Source organism: Salvelinus fontinalis, chromosome 18, assembly GCF_029448725.1.
Source record: "Salvelinus fontinalis isolate EN_2023a chromosome 18, ASM2944872v1, whole genome shotgun sequence".
NCBI classification, from domain to species: Eukaryota; Metazoa; Chordata; class Actinopteri; order Salmoniformes; family Salmonidae; genus Salvelinus; species Salvelinus fontinalis.
Genome location: NC_074682.1, coordinates 52,792,777 through 52,810,019, shown reverse-complemented (window position 1 = coordinate 52,810,019; position 17,243 = coordinate 52,792,777). Strand labels below are relative to the sequence as shown.

The 17,243-nt window shown below is 43.3% G+C and overlaps 1 protein-coding gene across 1 annotated transcript in view; it reads right to left on the bottom strand.

Annotated features, from left to right (window-relative positions):
- LOC129815741 (SWI/SNF-related matrix-associated actin-dependent regulator of chromatin subfamily D member 1-like) overlaps positions 1-8,059 on the bottom strand; it is a 51,242-nt gene extending 43,183 nt beyond the window's left edge. The window contains exon 1 of the mRNA XM_055869824.1: positions 7,827-8,059. Coding sequence (XP_055725799.1) covers positions 7,827-8,012 — 186 coding nt within the window. The 5' untranslated portion in view covers positions 8,013-8,059. The remainder of the gene's footprint in view (positions 1-7,826) is intronic.
- Positions 8,060-17,243: the final 9,184 nt, after the last annotated feature.

The window sequence follows — 17,243 nt, the reverse complement described above, 5'->3', positions numbered from 1 at the left end:
AGCTAGTTCATTCAACATATCCAGGAAATGCATAATTGATATTTTCATGTGCAACCTGTCAAAACAGGATCCAGAATTAGGTTAACATGTCTATTTTTTATTTTCAGAGAACTTGCCGACCTCTGTTATATTATTCACCAAATGAGGAAGTGAGAACTCAAAACTAGATTGCGAACTCTAAATATGATATTGCTGCTCAATAGATTAATCAAATTAGCCTACACGTGGCTATCAGTAAAATGTAGCCTAATGTCCTACAAAAACGTTCCAGCGCTAGGCATAGGCTACTTGATGAAGGCCTCCTCACTGCAAATGGCACGCTCCGCTGGCACATCAAACCACACTAACTACAGCCTACTCCGGTTGTAAAGTGGCCCCATTAATACTATTACGACGTGAGAAATATATGATATAGCAGGAGGCTCCGAGGAGGACCGTCCTCAGTAAATTTCATAAAAACTAAAAAAACTGTAAAACATAAAAGTTAACCTTTTAAGATAAAACTATACTAAATATATTCATGTCACCAAATAATTGATTATACTACACTTTTTTCCCCCAGTGAAGGTCTACAGTAGACTCAGCACTCTGTAGGTGTGACAGGTTAAAGGAAAATACTCATAGCCTGTTATACATTAAAAAGTATTAGTAAGTTCATAGTATGTGAGGATCTTAAAACATCTAAGGTTAAGAAGATCATGCATTCAGTATTAGTTGATAGATTGATAACATTCATATAATTGTGTTAAAATCCGTCAAGCGTACAAAGGGTACAATTGTGAGAGGAATGTGTAAACGTTATGTTGATTACTTTACTTTGTCGTGGGTAAAAGTGTTAATCTGTGATCTACTAAATGCTCTTAATCTATGAGCCTGAGATCGATTGCTCTGGTCTCCACTCAAGTTCACGGAGAAATCGCGGTCTTTTTCTCATTGCACTAAAAGTTTCAATGAGTAAACATTCCGTATCACACTCGTGATTCTTTCTCCCCTTTTTCAGGTACGTTATTGATGATTAAAAAAAAAGAGTAATTTAAATGTAATAACTCGCTAACATGTCAAGAGTGTTTAAGGTGTGTCTTAGTAACATATTGAGGAAGTTAGTTAAGTTTGCAGAGAGTAATATGAGCCCTGCTCGGTTGCAGCTAGCTTTGTACTGCTAGGTACTGCTACGTAGCTGCCATTTTATGTCGATTGTGAATGAACATGTGCGTTGTTAATAAGAGATTTTGTGTTATTTGTGTAATGGTTTTTCAAACACTTTATTGCCTGTTGATAAATTAAGTTATGTTTACTGAGTTAAAGCTTTGTGCTTGACAGTTATATTGAAAATAGTATTTGTTTCAGTGATGTACAGTGTATACTGTTGTGACTTGAATAAGCCTTGTACCCTACAAAACTATCTATATCCTGTAGATCTGTTATTCTGTCAAATGTGTTACTTATGTAAAATGATTGCACTAAAAGTTTCAATGAGTAAACATTCCGTATCACACTCGTGATTCTTTCTCCCCTTTTTCAGGGGTGTAACATAGGGTAGCGCCATGGTGTAGCTGGAGGAAAGCTAGCTTCCGTCCTCCTCTAGGTACATTGACTTCAATACAAAACATAGGAGGCTCATGGTTCTCACCCACTTCCATAGACTTACACAGTAATTATGACAACCTCCGGAGGACACTCTCCAACCTATCAGAGCTCTTGCAGCATGAACGGACATGATATCCACCCAATCAAAGGATCAGATAATGACTCTAGTACTCAAAGCATAACCTACAGCTAGCTATCACTGCAGTGCATAAAATGTGGTGAGTAGTTGACTCAGAGAGAGAATAGTTTTACTGTTTTGATCAAATACATACACCACCGTTCAAAAGTTTGGGGTCACTTAGAAATGTCCTTGTCTTTGAAAGAAAAGCAGATTCTTTGTCCATTAAAATCACATCAAATTGATCAGAAATACAGTGTAGACATTGTTAATGTTGTAAATGACTATCGTAGCTGGAAACGGCAGATTTTTTATGGAATATCTACATAGGTGTACAGAGGCCCATTATCAGCAACCATCACTCCTGTGTTAAAATGGCACATTGTGTTAGCTAATCCAAGTTTATCGTTTTAAAAGGCTAATTGATATTTAGAAAACCCTTTTGCAAATATGTTAGCACAGCTGAAAAACTATTGTTCTGATTAAAGAAGAAATAAAACTGGCCTTCTTTAGACTAGTTGAGTATCTGAAGCATCAGCATTTGTGGGTTTGACTACAGGCTCAAAATGTCCAGAAACAAAGCCCTTTCTTCTGAAACTCGTCAGTCTATTCTTGTTCTGAGAAATTAAGGCTATTCCATGAGAGAAATTGCCAAGAAACTGAAGATCTCGTACAACGCTGTGTACTACTCCCTTTACAGAACAGCACAAACTGGCTCTAAGACAATGGACAGAGGAACTCCGCCTAGAAGGCTAGCATCTCGGAGTCGCCTCTTGACGTTGAGACTAGTGTGTTGTGGGTACTAATGAAGCTGCCAGTTCAGGACTTGTGAGGCGTCCGTTTCTCAAACGAGACACTAATGTACTTGTCCTCTTGCTCAGTTGTGCACCGGGGCCTCCCACTTTCGATTCTGGTTAGAGCAAGTTTGCGCAGTAGATATTCCATAAAAATCCAAATCAGCTGTCTCCAGCTACAATAGTCATTAACAATGTCTACACTGTATTTCAGAGCTGAAACTTCACTGCTTGACATGTATGATGAAATCCTGGTCAAGAATGAAACAACTGAAAAAATTAACAATGAAACAGCACAGCAAGTAAGTGAAAGAAAGAGGTTTTGATTATGTTTTACTGGTAATGGGGACATACATAAATGCCAACAAAATAACTTTTTGGCCTACCCCGCCCAAACCCGAACGACGCTGTGCCAATTGTGCGCCGGCCTATGGGACTCCCAATCATGCCCGGATGTGATACAGCCTGGATTCGAACCAGGGACTGTAGTGACGCCTCTTGCACTGAGATGCAGTGCCTTAGGACGCTGCGTCCATGTGTGTGTGTGTGTTAACTATTTAACTGTACTAGAATGCTTAAAAAGGCTGCTAAAATTGTAAATATCGGTTATCAGTTTTTTTTGGGCAAGGAAAATATCGGATATCGGCGCATCCCTACAAATAATGGTTCCAGAACAATCTACAATAACGTTCTGTAGCAGAATCCCCCAAAATAAATGACGTACAGCTAAATGAGGCAGTAAGAGGAAGGCGACGTCTCTAATTTTCTTTTTTTTGTGTCTCAGCTCTACCCTCTCCTGTTCTCTACTGCAAGCTGCAGCCTCTGTCTGTCTACACGTCTGTCTACACGTCTGTCTACACGTCTGTCTACACGTCTGTCTACACGTCTGTCTACACGTCTGTCTACACGTCTGTCTACAGACCACAACACCTGGGTCGTGTTCATTAGGGCACACCTGTGGTCAAATGTTTCAAAATGTTATTTAATGGAAAACAAAAATGTGCGTGCATTTACACAGGCAGTCAAAATCTGATTATTTTTCCTCTAAATGGGTCATTTGACCAATCAGATCAGCTATTTTGCCAATAATTGGGCAAAAGATCAGAATTGGTCTGCCTGTGTAAATGTACCCTCATTGGATAAGACCAGGTAGTTTTCTCCCTGTTTCAGTCTAATGACCATGACCCTGCACCCTACCTTCAGCCATCTATTTATTCCTTAGTTTTCATCCACATTGGAGAATGTATTCTCACATTTGTCACCATAGTGATTTCAGTGAGTCATGTATATAGACAAGGTTCTAAAGCAGAGGTGTGTGATTCTCTACACTAATAGATGGAGTTGCTGGACGAGAACTCACCACCGAAGCGTGTCAAATGCTATATGAAAAAATTTGCTCTTTATTGCCATTTCATCTGCAAACCCTTTGCCCGGTCTTCAAGAGAGCAGAAGGACATTGATTGTTTTTCTTGGCATGTAAACTGCAATGTCGATGTATCTTTTCAGTAATAAATGGACGTTACTGTGTGTGAGTGGAATGAAGAATTCAACAGCCATTAAAATTCTCAACTAATCGATTTTACACGTCTGTGCAACCTTGGCTTTCTACACAACAACTAGGGAGTTGTTCTGAAGCTTATAGAATGTGTGGCAGAACGACGAGGAAGGACGCCACTGCTCCCGGTGAGGTGAGGTTGGATTTTGTGATCCAGGCAGTGACATGAGACAAAAGTAGACAGATCTTTCTTTCACTGAGAAATGCTTTTCAGGGGAATAACTGCATATGTGGGTATGGATGTGGGGACGTAGACCCCGAGCCACTGCAGCCCCTCATGAGTTTTGTGTCCCCCCACCCCCATCAAAGTTGCCATTGCTGGGTTAGCTTATACCAAACGCTGCCATAGATATGTTTACACTAACCTGCTTGTAATTCTAAATGCATTAGAATGGTGCTGCAATGGATAGGAGCCATTTTACGGGCTCCGGATCAATTCTGCTATTTTGTGCTTTTTTTTGTTGCTCTGATATTAACTATTAACAATGAAACTTAACTATTATTAACCACAATGGTTTCTTATGACCCAAAAGAGCTTCTGGACATCAGAACAGTGATCACTAACTAACACAAAGATTTCTACTTCAACGAGTCAGAGGCTCAGGACATACGGCTCACATTGGACCAGGACATAATATTCTGGCGACTCGGAAGAGAACGAGGCAGTGCGAGGTCGACGTGCGGGCACCCTGACGAAACTAAAACCGGCGAGTACATAAACCGCCTCTACCCTCTGTTCTTTTGGCGAATGTACAATCACTGGAGAAGAAACTAGACAAGCTCTGTTCGAGATTATACTATCAAATGGGACCTGAAGAACTATAATATCCTGTTTGTCAGAGTCGTGGCTGAACAAAGACATGGATAATATACTGGTTTCTCTATGCGTCGCCAGGACAGAGCAGCAGCGTCTGGTAAGCTCAAGGGGGGAGGTGTGTTAACAACCGCCGGTACGCAATCTCTAGTATTAAGGAAGTCTCTAGGTTCTGCTCGGCTGAGTTAGAATACCTAATGATGATGATAATGGAAACAGAGAAAACCCTGAAAGATATTAAATCTAAATGTACTGCTCGCGTGTCACACAATGTGACCAAAACAAAGATCTACACAGAGGCAAGAGGCATTTCTCACTCGATACAAAATATGGATTTAATATATTTCAGCTTTTTATAGGACCACCAGCAACTGGACATGGACATTTATAAAGACACCCCTTTCTCCGAATCGAGAACAAAGACAGTATCATCAAGAGCAGATTCATTTAAACATATATGACAGAGTTTTGTATAAACCAACGTTACCCTGTAACGCCCAGTAATAGAAACATAGTTGATGAAAGGTATGTGGACACCTGCTCGTCGAACATCTCATTCCAAAATCATGGGCCTTAATATGGAGTTGGTCCCCCCCCTTGCTGCTATAACAGCCTCCACTCTTCTGGAAAGGCTTTCCTCTTGATGTTGGAACATCTAGTGGAAATGCCACAAGAGCATTTGTGAGGGAGGGCACTGATGTTGGGCGATTAGGCTCGCAGTCGCCGTTCCAATTTCAAGTTGGCTAAACTTGAAATATAAAGATTAGCTGGCTAGTCACGAGAATGTAGGCTTGAGAGATTATTGATGAGATCTGTGTTCATTTTCTATAGCCTAATGCCTGCAACAAGAAGTTAGTCATTATTAGTGAATGAGCATCTTGCATGGTTCTAGTTAAACTTGTAACAGAAAAGGGCATTTTCATAGACAGACTAGAAAGCCAGATCTATTAATTCAGGGTTTGTGAAGTTATACCTAGGCTAAATATAAGCCTTCCACAACCATGAGAACCACTAATAATTAAATTATTAGTAGTTCTCATGGTTGTGGAAGGCTTATATTTAGCCTAGGTATAACTTCACAAACCCTGGATTAATAGATTATTGCTGACTGTTTGAAATGCTGTGTATTTTACTTTTAAACTGTACAACAAAGCATATTTAGAGAAAATATGTTCCCCAATGCTGGAAGGAGGGCCTGAGTAAAAAAACGTTTGGGAACACCTGATGACTACAGTAGAGACAAAGATTTAAACTAAACCCAGATACACCACAGCCTGCCGTTTCCAATGGGAACAAATGAGTCATAGTGGGCAGAACAAGCAAGGAGGTGGGCAGAGCCAAGCACGAGCTAGCGAGATCCTATTGGCACGTTCTAGCATACATCTACATAGTTCCGTTATGGAACGCCTATGTGAAGTGTGCATGTGCTATATACAACTCAATAAGCCTAAGTCTACTAAACATAGTCCACTCTGATCATAACAGATTTTAGTTTTGGGAATAGAAAACTGTATTGTGATCAAATGTTTCATCGATGGGAAAATTAGCAGAATGTCGGCCAAAATCCATCTCGTTCCATCTTCTTCTAATGCTGGACAGTGGCCTTCCTCTCACTACCATATTTGGTAGTGAGTGGAAACGCCAAGTGGATGCTTCACATTTATACATCTCATCTGTGGTAGAGATGCACACACCACCTTTCATTCAATCATCTGCAGATGTTGCCAGAATATACAGACCCTACAGTTACGCTTGTTTACACTGCGCTGCACTGGGGTCAGAACGCTATCAGGGTCACATTAAGACACAGTGGTGAGCGGCTTAAGATATGGGTTCAAAAACTTCCCTCAATGCTTAACTGGCTAAAGTTGGCTAGCTAGCTAGTTACTTCCAGACACAATTGGAAGAACACCTCACTGACCATTTTACTTGCCCTACAAGAGCTGGTTATGCTGTTTTCATGTTATCTAGTTAGTGACTGTGTTGCTGGCAACCATTTTAATTGTTTTTCTGCTGACATCATCAAATTCAACAGGTTTTTGAATTCAAATAAAAAAAATCTAATTTTATTTGTCAAACGCGCTGAATACAACAGGTAGACTTTACTGTGAAATGCTTACTTACAAGCCCTTAATAACCAACAACGCAATTAAGAAAAACAAGTTAAGAAAATATTTACTAAATAAATGAACATTTAAAAAAAGTAACAATACAATAACGACTATATATATATATATATATATATATATATATATATATATTTACAAAATCATTATTGGGGTACCGGTACTGAGTCAATGTGCTGGGGTACAGGTTAGACAAGGTAATTTAGGTAATATGTACATGTAGGTAGGGTTATTAATCAGTTATTCTGTGCTCTGGCACACTCAGACAAGAGTGCCCTGAAATCAGAGTAGATAGCCAATGAGTTTACTAACACATTCTTAATAATGTAACCATGATTGCGTCCTGACCCCAGTGCAACTTTGTGTAAACGGAAGTAACGGGAGGTTCTGTATCTTCTGGCAACCGCGGATTTAAAACCAGACAACTCAAATCAAATTTTACTTAGTTAGCTACCCAGATAGCTTTTGGCTAACACACGCCAAACTACTAGCAAATGGGCTAGTTAGTTAGACAGTTAGCGAGTTAGTTTAGCTAACGTATTAGTTTTAACCGCCACTTGGGGACAGACTTAGCTCATAGCTAGCGCGGTAGGTGGTGGTGGTGGTCATCTACAAAGTGTAGTTAGCTACAGTAGTTAACTACCTAGTTGTGCATAAACATAACATTGCGAATAGCCACAAAACAATAAATCAAGGATGGTAATCAGGGGTCTTTACGAGTAACGTCACCGTACCCCGTCGTTAACTACGTATCATTAGTACAGTATAGGCTAACTACCGCTTTGAAAACGGCTTTGTTCTAGCTAACGTTAGCCGTTGAATCGTGGCTCACCGGGTATCCAGGCCCAGGCATCGGAGATCGGTAAAGGTGGTTCTGTGCGCCCGATGAGAGTCCCATCCTTCCACCAGGAGTTCCAGGTCCCATGCCTGGTCCTCCACCTTGCACCTGGGGTCCGGGTCCCATTCCCCCGCCACCACCTCCCGTTGGAGCCGATTGAAAACTACCTCTGGCCGCCATCTCCCCTGGATGTCTCCGCCACCGGATAGTGGAACGGAACTATCGCGACTCGCGAGAGTAGTCTAGTTGATGTAGCGGAGCGTTTCTTTTTAACACAGCGACCTCTGCTGTTTAATTTCCATACAACCAGCCCTTATTGAGGTAAACATGTTACAATCTACAGCAGCCTATGAAAGCAGTTTCAAAATAAAAACAACCAAATATGCAGCTCCCGTTTGAAGTTGTATAGTCCTACAATACAGTTTCATTTTATAGCCATGTCGCTCATTGTTTTGCTGTGTGTAATAGGAGCGCTCGCGGGCGCACAGAACCAGCTTGGGAGTCAGAATAACGTTGAATGATTGTTGCATGAATGCGTGGCGTTTAAATATCCTTAATAATCATGCAGTCTGATTAAGACGAATGTACCAATGGATGTGGAAATAGCATTTTACATTGTAGAACCAGTTTATTAGTTATAATTGACAATTGGTATGGTCCTGGGAGCCAAGTGCTTATTTGGTGTTTGAGCTCCTCTTAGACAGATTCGATTTCTCAGATAGGACAGGAGGCTATTTCTTTTGAGATTTTGCGCATATATATTTGGTAAATGTACTTGTATATTTTATACGATATTGGATCACCAAGAGCTGTAAATACATCTACATTCGAAGGACGTCAACCTGCCTTGCCTTCAGCTGATTTGATGCTGACTTCCTATTTTACCTTTATTTTACTAGGCAAGCCAGTTAAGAACAAATTCTTATTTACAATGACAGCCTAGGAACAGTGGGTTAACTGCCTTGTTCAGGGGCAGAATGACAAATGTTAACCTTGTCAGCTCGGTGATTCAATCTCGCAACCTTTCGGTTACTGGACCAACGCTCTAACCACTAGGCTACCTGCCGCCCCAATTACATAGGCTAATAAAAATATGTTGTAGACAAAATAACCAAAAGAGCTGTCAGGTATCCTCATTAAATAGACAAAGAATTGTAGTTGAACAAGTCGTTGCATGTATAGATATTTTGTTTTGCTTGACTTGAAACTTGACTTAAAAACGTGTGACTCGACTTGACTTGATCTTAGAATGCACGACTTGGACTTTACTCCAGTCTTGACCCGTTCTACTTGGGACTCGACTTGAGACTTGTTTGTGACTCGAATAATAGTGACTTGGTCCCATCTCTGATGTTACTGTATTAAGAGGGTAAACAATAGCCTGTTTAAAGTGTAAATAAATAATGGAAGAAAGGGAGGGAAAAAAACACTCACTGAAATATTTGTTAAGTTTTGTTCTGTCCTCAGCTGCCAAAAAATAAGATTAAAAGTTAAAGAATATTTCAGGGAGTGTGGACTTTTCCTTTCATCCAATAAATATCAACCCAACATGTAAACCCAACATGTAAAATGTTGGTCCCATGTTTCATGAGCTGAAATAAAACATCCCAGAAATGTTCCATACGCACAAAAAGCTTATTTCTCTCAAATGTTGTGCACAAATGTGTTTACATCCCTGTTAGTGAGCATTTCTCCTTTGCCAATATACTCCATCCACCTGAGAGGTGTGGCATATCAAGCTGATTAAACAGATTAAACAGCATGATCATTACACAGGTACACCTTGTGCTGGGGGCAATAAAAGGCCACTTTAAAATGTGCAGTTTTGTCACACAACACAATGCCACAGATGTCTCATGTTTTGAAGGAGCGTTCAATTGATTTACTAATGGCAGGAATGTCCACTAGAGCTGTTGCCAGAGAATTTAATGTTAATTTCTCTACCATAAGCCGCCTACAACGTTGTTTTAGATCATTTCTCAGTACATCCAACAGGTTTTACAACCGTAGACCACGTGTAACCACACCAGCCCAGGACCTCCACATTCGGCTTCTTCACCGGCAGGATCGTCTGAGACCAGCCACCTGGACATCTGATGAAACTGTGGGTTCGCAAAACTGAAGAAGGTCTGCACAAACTGTCAGAAACCGTCTCAGGGAAGCTGATCTGCGTTCTCGTCGTCCTCACCAGGGTCTTGATCTGACTGCAGTTCGGCGTCGTAACCGAAAATGCTCCCCTTCGAAGGCCACTGGAATGCTGGAGAAGTGTGCTCTTTATGGATGAATCTGGTTTCAACTGTACCGGGCAGATGGCAGACATGAATACATAAATATACACAGCGTCATGTGGTCGAGCGGTTTGCTGATGTCAACGGCGGTGGGGTTATGGTATGGGCAGGCATAAGCTACGGACAACAAACACAATTGTATTTTATTGATGGAAATTTGGAATGCAGAGATATCGTGACGAGATCCCGAGGCTCATTGTCGTGCCATTCATCCGCTGCCATCACCTAATGGTTCAGCATGATAATGCACAGCCTCATGTTGCAAGGATCTGTACACAATTCCTGGAAGCTGAAAATGTCCCCGCCTTCATAATCACCAAACATGTCACCCACTGAGCATGTTTGGGAAGCTCTGGATCGTGTGTACAACAGGGTGTCCCAGTTCCTGCCAGTATCTAGCAACTTTACACAGCCATTGAAGAGAAGTGGGACAACATTACACAATCAACAGACGGATCAACTCTATGCGAAGGAGATGTGTCACGCTGCATGAGGCAAATGGTGGTCACACCAGATACTGACTGGTTCTGATCCATGCCCCTACTTATTTTTTTAACCCACCTTTTTCAATCTTGTCTCATCACTGTAACTCCCCAACGGACTCGGGAGAGACAAAGGTGGAGTCATGCATCCATCGATCGATCGATTGAAACATGACCCACCAAACCGTGCTCCTTAACACCAATGTGTCGGAAGAAACACAGTCGCTAGAGCGCAATGAGCCAAGTAAAGCCCCCCGGACAAACCCTCCCCTAACCTGGACAACGCTGGGCCAATTGTGCACCGTCCTATGGGACTCTCGGCACAGCCCGGGAATGAACCCGGGTCTGTAGTAACGCTTCTAGCCTCAGACGGCTGCGCCACTCGGGAGGCCCCCATTACCTTTTAAAGGTGTCTGTGACCAACAGTTGAATATCTGTATTCCCAGTCATGTGAAATCCATCGAGTAGACTGATTTCCTTATATGAACTGTAACTCAGTAAAATCTTTGAAATGATTGCATCTTGCTCGTCTTTTTACTACAACCATTTGAGCTGAGCCCATTGAATTGTCTATATACTGTAAATGTACACACACAAATTTGACAGACATCTCATTTACTTGAATCTTTTTATTCAAATGTTTTATTTAACCTTTATTTAACTAGGCAAGTCAGTTAAGAACAAATTCTTAATTTACAATGACGGCCTACCAAAATGCCTCCTGCGGGGACGGGAGCTGGGATTTAAAAAAAACAATAAAAAAAAAAAACAATAACAACTATGACATTACAACTAGGCCACAAGGGAGCCTCTTCAGCCCCACAGCTGTATCATCATATATTCAGTTACAGACTTATCTCATAAGATAATTCAGAATCATTGACGTGTTCTTTGGATAGAACAACAAGCTGATCAGCCTGCATGGCTGCCTGCCATCAGTTTTATTAGAAAATCAATAATGGAAGACGTTAAATCAAAAGAACCTTCCTTATGATGTCATGTTGATTCACTCACATTAATTGTGATGAAATCGGGGAGAGAGAGAGTGTGAGAGCAAAAGGTAGAGAGTGAGAGAGAAAAAGTGAGAGAAAGAGAGAGGAGAGAGAGAGAAAGAGAAAGTAAAAAAGTATTAAGAGTAAGAGAAAGTAAGAGTAAGAGAAATTATTAGGGAGGAGAGCATTGTTTATTAACAGTCAGTTCAGCTTTCTCACTCAGCTCGCTTGGTCACCTGTCTGGACATGACTCAACACTGAACATCTGGCTGAAACAGACAGTGGCTGATATAAAATCTTGGTTGGGAAAACATTGTGTACTGTACATACTTTAATTAATCCAATAAAATGTCAAGGAGGGAGCAAGAGAGAGCGAGAGGATTGGGGAGTTGGTGTTGTTTATTAACAAACAGTTAGGCCAGCTCTCTCTCGCAGTGGCCCGGCTGCAACGTGACTCAATGCTGAAATGTTTGCAGTGGCTGAAATAAAATCATGGTTGCACACTTTTAATTTCTTCTCAATTTGACCTTCCACAAAAACAACAGGATTTATTGGTTTGCTTACCACGCAGGAAGTATCATTGATAAATTCACTGTACGTACGCAGAGAGAGAAAGAGGGAGAGAGACAGAGTGTGAGAGAGAGAGAGAGAAAGAGAGAGAGAGAGAGAGAAAGAGGGAGAGAGACAGAGAGAGAGAGAGAGAGAGAGAGAGAGAGAGAGAAAGTGATGGAAAATAAATCAGCCTCAGAGTGACAATTATTTGAATAATTCAATGGATGTTTTGTGCACAAAGGTGATGACTCTATGGAAATTGTCTTTCTGGGCCAGGCGTCAGTTAAACTGCAGTACCGATGCAAAACTGTAGGAGCACTCAAAACCGTGCTTCTATAACAGAACCCTGGCCCCTTGGTCCAGACAGGGCCTAAGTCTATAACTCACTATAGTGTAATGGCCCGGCACTAATCAACACAACACACCCTTTTACAGACTCGCTTTGATGATGTCATTAATGATGTCATTAAACTCCTGGCTGTTAGCAGGCTTACAGTGCTACAAATCTATACCTTTACACTGTGACAAATGTGTGTCGCCAAATTGGGGCTGGGATTTTGGGGCTGGGAGTGTGTGTCTGTGTGTGAGATAGAGACAGCAGAGAGAGAGAGAGATAGAGACAGCAGAGAGAGGAGATAGAGAGAGAGCGAGAGATAGAGACAGTGAGAGATAGAGACAGCGAGAGAGAGACAGAGAGAGAGACAGCGAGAGCGAGACAACGAGAGAGAGTGTGTGTGAGAGAGAGAGCGAGAGACCATGTATGTGTGTGTCTAAGGCTGTTTGTGAGCTAGTAAATACAGCCATCTGCCTCTAGACTCTGTACTGGTTGTGTTTGACAGAGTGGTTTCATTGACTTCACGGTCCTTTTTCATGTGGTAACATTAAAACAGTAAACAGAAAAAATGTCTCATCTTTTCAGACACATACTGTACCAATGAGCCATGTAGTTACTGAGTGTTCAAAGCAACACATCTTATAGGATATTGCAGTCAGTAGAATCTTATAATTTAGGTCTCAACAGCCTAATTTGCTGGCTCGTCATTAAAATGTTTACTACATGCAAGGGACAATCTTCACTGTGTAAAAACACTGTTGATGAAGCCTGCTTAATGAATGTGTGGGTGTGCGTGTTAGTGTGCACGTTGCATGGGTGTGTGTGTGTGTGCGTGAACGTGTTTTAAAACCTTTCTTGACAGCTTCAACTACTGCAGATGCAACTAAATTTTTTTTAAACGGATGAAGACGAAAGAAGAACCCTAAATCTGAAATAATAAATAGCATTGTTGTGTCCCAAATGGCCCCCTCTTCCCTATATAGTGCAGAACCCTGGTCAAAAGTAGTGCACTATTTAGTAAATAGGGTGCCATTCAGGATGAGTCTCAACTGTAATGACTAATCCTCTTAACGAAACAGTTACGCAAAGTAGAGCCTCGAGGATCACTAGAGCTCTACCGCCGCCTTATCTAAGACAAACGGCTGGCCTACTAATTGCACTGTGAGATCAGACACGATATTAATACTTAAGCGCTGCTGCCTGGAAAACTCTGACTCAGTGTTCTGACATGCTAGTTGGCTGTTAGCAGGAAGCGAATGTAATTGGGAGAAGTTGAAATGTTCTTTTACTGTCTTAGAAAACTATCTCACTTGCGAGGCAGAAAAAGGGATAGTATGTGTTACGGAACCAATAGCTAGCCTGCTAGTATTGTTTCACTCGCTAAGTTTAGGCGACTTAGACCTAGCTAACTGGTCTGTAACCTGATTTGATGTGTGCATTAATATGAGAAGTAAACGTATGCAACCAGGTGTGGACTGTATGGAGACAGCCACCTTGCATTAGGCCCAGGGCCAGCTCTTACTTCACCTCTTGGTCAGCCAGTCCAAGCAGATAAGTATTCGTTTAAAGTGGAGATCCAAAATAAAAAAAGCATGCCCAAACTAAAGACTCAACATCAAACAAAGGGCCTCATGGCTCTCCAAACAAACCAGCAGCCTCATGGCTCTCCAAACAAACCAGCAGCCTCGTGGCTCTCCAAACAAACCAGCAGCCTCATGGCTACCAAACAAACCAGCAGCCTCATGGCTCTCCAAACAAACCAGCAGCCTCATGGCTCTCCAAACAAACCAGCAGCCTCATGGCTCTCCAAACAAACCAGCAGCCTCATGGCTCTCCAAACAAACCAGCAGCCTCATGGCTCTCCAAACAAACCAGCAGCCTCGTGGCTCTCCAAACAAACCAGCAGCCTCATGGCTCTCCAAACAAACCAGCAGCCTCATGGCTCTCCAAACAAACCAGCAGCCTCATGGCTACCAAACAAACCAGCAGCCTCATGGCCACCAAACAAACCAGCAGCCTCATGGCTCTCCAAACAAACCAGCAGCCTCATGGCTCTCCAAACAAACCAGCAGCCTCATGGCTCTCCAAAAAAACCAGCAGCCTCATGGCTACCAAACAAACCAGCAGCCTCATGGCCACCAAACAAACCAACAGCCTCATGGCCACCAAACAAACCAGCAGCCTCATGGCTACCAAACAAACCAGCAGCCTCATGGCTCTCCAAACAAACTAGCAGCATCATGGCTCTCCAAACAAACCAGCAGCCTCATGGCTCTCCAAACAAACCAGCAGCCTCATGGCTCTCCAAACAAACCAGCAGCATCATGGCTCTCCAAACAAACCAGCAGCCTCATGGCTCTCCAAACAAACCAGCAGCCTCATGGCTCTCCAAACAAACCAGCAGCTTCACGGCTCTCCAAACAAATCAGCAGCTTCACGGCTCTCCAAACAAACCAGCAGCCTCATGGCTCTCCAAACAAACCAGCAGCCTCATGGCTCTCCAAACAAACCAGCAGCATTACGGCTCTCCAAACAAACTAGCAGCCTCATGGCTCTCCAAACAAATCAGCAGCTTCACGGCTCTCCAAACAAACCAGCAGCCTCATGGCTCTCCAAACAAACAAGCAGCATTACGGCTCTCCAAACAAACTAGCAGCCTCATGGCTCTCCAAACAAACCAGCAGCCTCATGGCTCTCCAAACAAACCAGCAGCATTACGGCTCTCCAAACAAACTAGCAGCCTCATGGCTCTCCAAACAAATCAGCAGCTTCACGGCTCTCCAAACAAACCAGCAGCCTCATGGCTCTCCAAACAAACAAGCAGCATCATGGCTCTCCAAACAAACCAGCAGCCTCATGGCTCTCCAAACAAACCAGCAGCCTCATGGCTCTCCAAACAAACAAGCAGCCTCATGGCTCTCCAAACAAACCAGCAGCCTCATGGCTCTCCAAACAAACTAGCAGCCTCATGGCTCTCCAAACAAATCAGCAGCATTACGGCTCTCCAAACAAACCAGCAGCCTCATGGCTCTCCAAACAAACCAGCAGCCTCATGGCTCTCCAAACAAACCAGCAGCCTCATGGCTACCAAACAAACCAGCAGCCTCATGGCTCTCCAAACAAACCAGCAGCCTCATGGCTCTCCAAACAAACCAGCAGCCTCATGGCTCTCCAAACAAACCAGCAGCATCATGGCTCTCCAAACAAACCAGCAGCCTCATGGCTCTCCAAACAAACCAGCAGCCTCATGGCTCTCCAAACAAACCAGCAGCTTTACGGCTCTCCAAACAAATCAGCAGCTTCACGGCTCTCCAAACAAACCAGCAGCCTCATGGCTCTCCAAACAAACCAGCAGCCTCATGGCTCTCCAAACAAACCAGCAGCATTACGGCTCTCCAAACAAACTAGCAGCCTCATGGCTCTCCAAACAAATCAGCAGCTTCACGGCTCTCCAAACAAACCAGCAGCCTCATGGCTCTCCAAACAAACAAGCAGCATTACGGCTCTCCAAACAAACTAGCAGCCTCATGGCTCTCCAAACAAACCAGCAGCCTCATGGCTCTCCAAACAAACCAGCAGCATTACGGCTCTCCAAACAAACTAGCAGCCTCATGGCTCTCCAAACAAATCAGCAGCTTCACGGCTCTCCAAACAAACCAGCTGCCTCATGGCTCTCCAAACAAACAAGCAGCATCATGGCTCTCCAAACAAACCAGCAGCCTCATGGCTCTCCAAACAAACCAGCAGCCTCATGGCTCTCCAAACAAACAAGCAGCCTCATGGCTCTCCAAACAAACCAGCAGCCTCATGGCTCTCCAAACAAACTAGCAGCCTCATGGCTCTCCAAACAAATCAGCAGCATTACGGCTCTCCAAACAAACCAGCAGCCTCATGGCTCTCCAAACAAACCAGCAGCCTCATGGCTCTCCAAACAAACCAGCAGCCTCATGGCTACCAAACAAACCAGCAGCCTCATGGCTCTCCAAACAAACCAGCAGCCTCATGGCTCTCCAAACAAACCAGCAGCCTCATGGCTACCAAACAAACCAGCAGCCTCATGGCTCTCCAAACAAACCAGCAGCTTCACGGCTCTCCAAACAAACCAGCAGCTTCACGGCTCTCCAAACAAACCAGCAGCCTCAAGGCTACCAAACAAACCAGCAGCCTCATGGCCACCAAACAAACCAGCAGCCTCATGGCTCTCCAAACAAACCAGCAGCCTCATGGCTCTCCAAACAAACCAGCAGCCTCATGGCACTCCAAACAAACAAGCAGCATTACGGCTCTCCAAACAAACTAGCAGCCTCATGGCTCTCCAAACAAACCAGCAGCCTCATGGCTCTCCAAACAAACCAGCAGCATTACGGCTCTCCAAACAAACTAGCAGCCTCATGGCTCTCCAAACAAATCAGCAGCTTCACGGCTCTCCAAACAAACCAGCAGCCTCATGGCTCTCCAAACAAACAAGCAGCATCATGGCTCTCCAAACAAACCAGCAGCCTCATGGCTCTCCAAACAAACCAGCAGCCTCATGGCTCTCCAAACAAACAAGCAGCCTCATGGCTCTCCAAACAAACCAGCAGCCTCATGGCTCTCCAAACAAACTAGCAGCCTCATGGCTCTCCAAACAAATCAGCAGCATTACGGCTCTCCAAACAAACCAGCAGCCTCATGGCTCTCCAAACAAACCAGCAGCCTCATGGCTCTCCAAACAAACCAGCAGCCTCATGGCTACCAAACAAACCAGCAGCCTCATGGCTCTC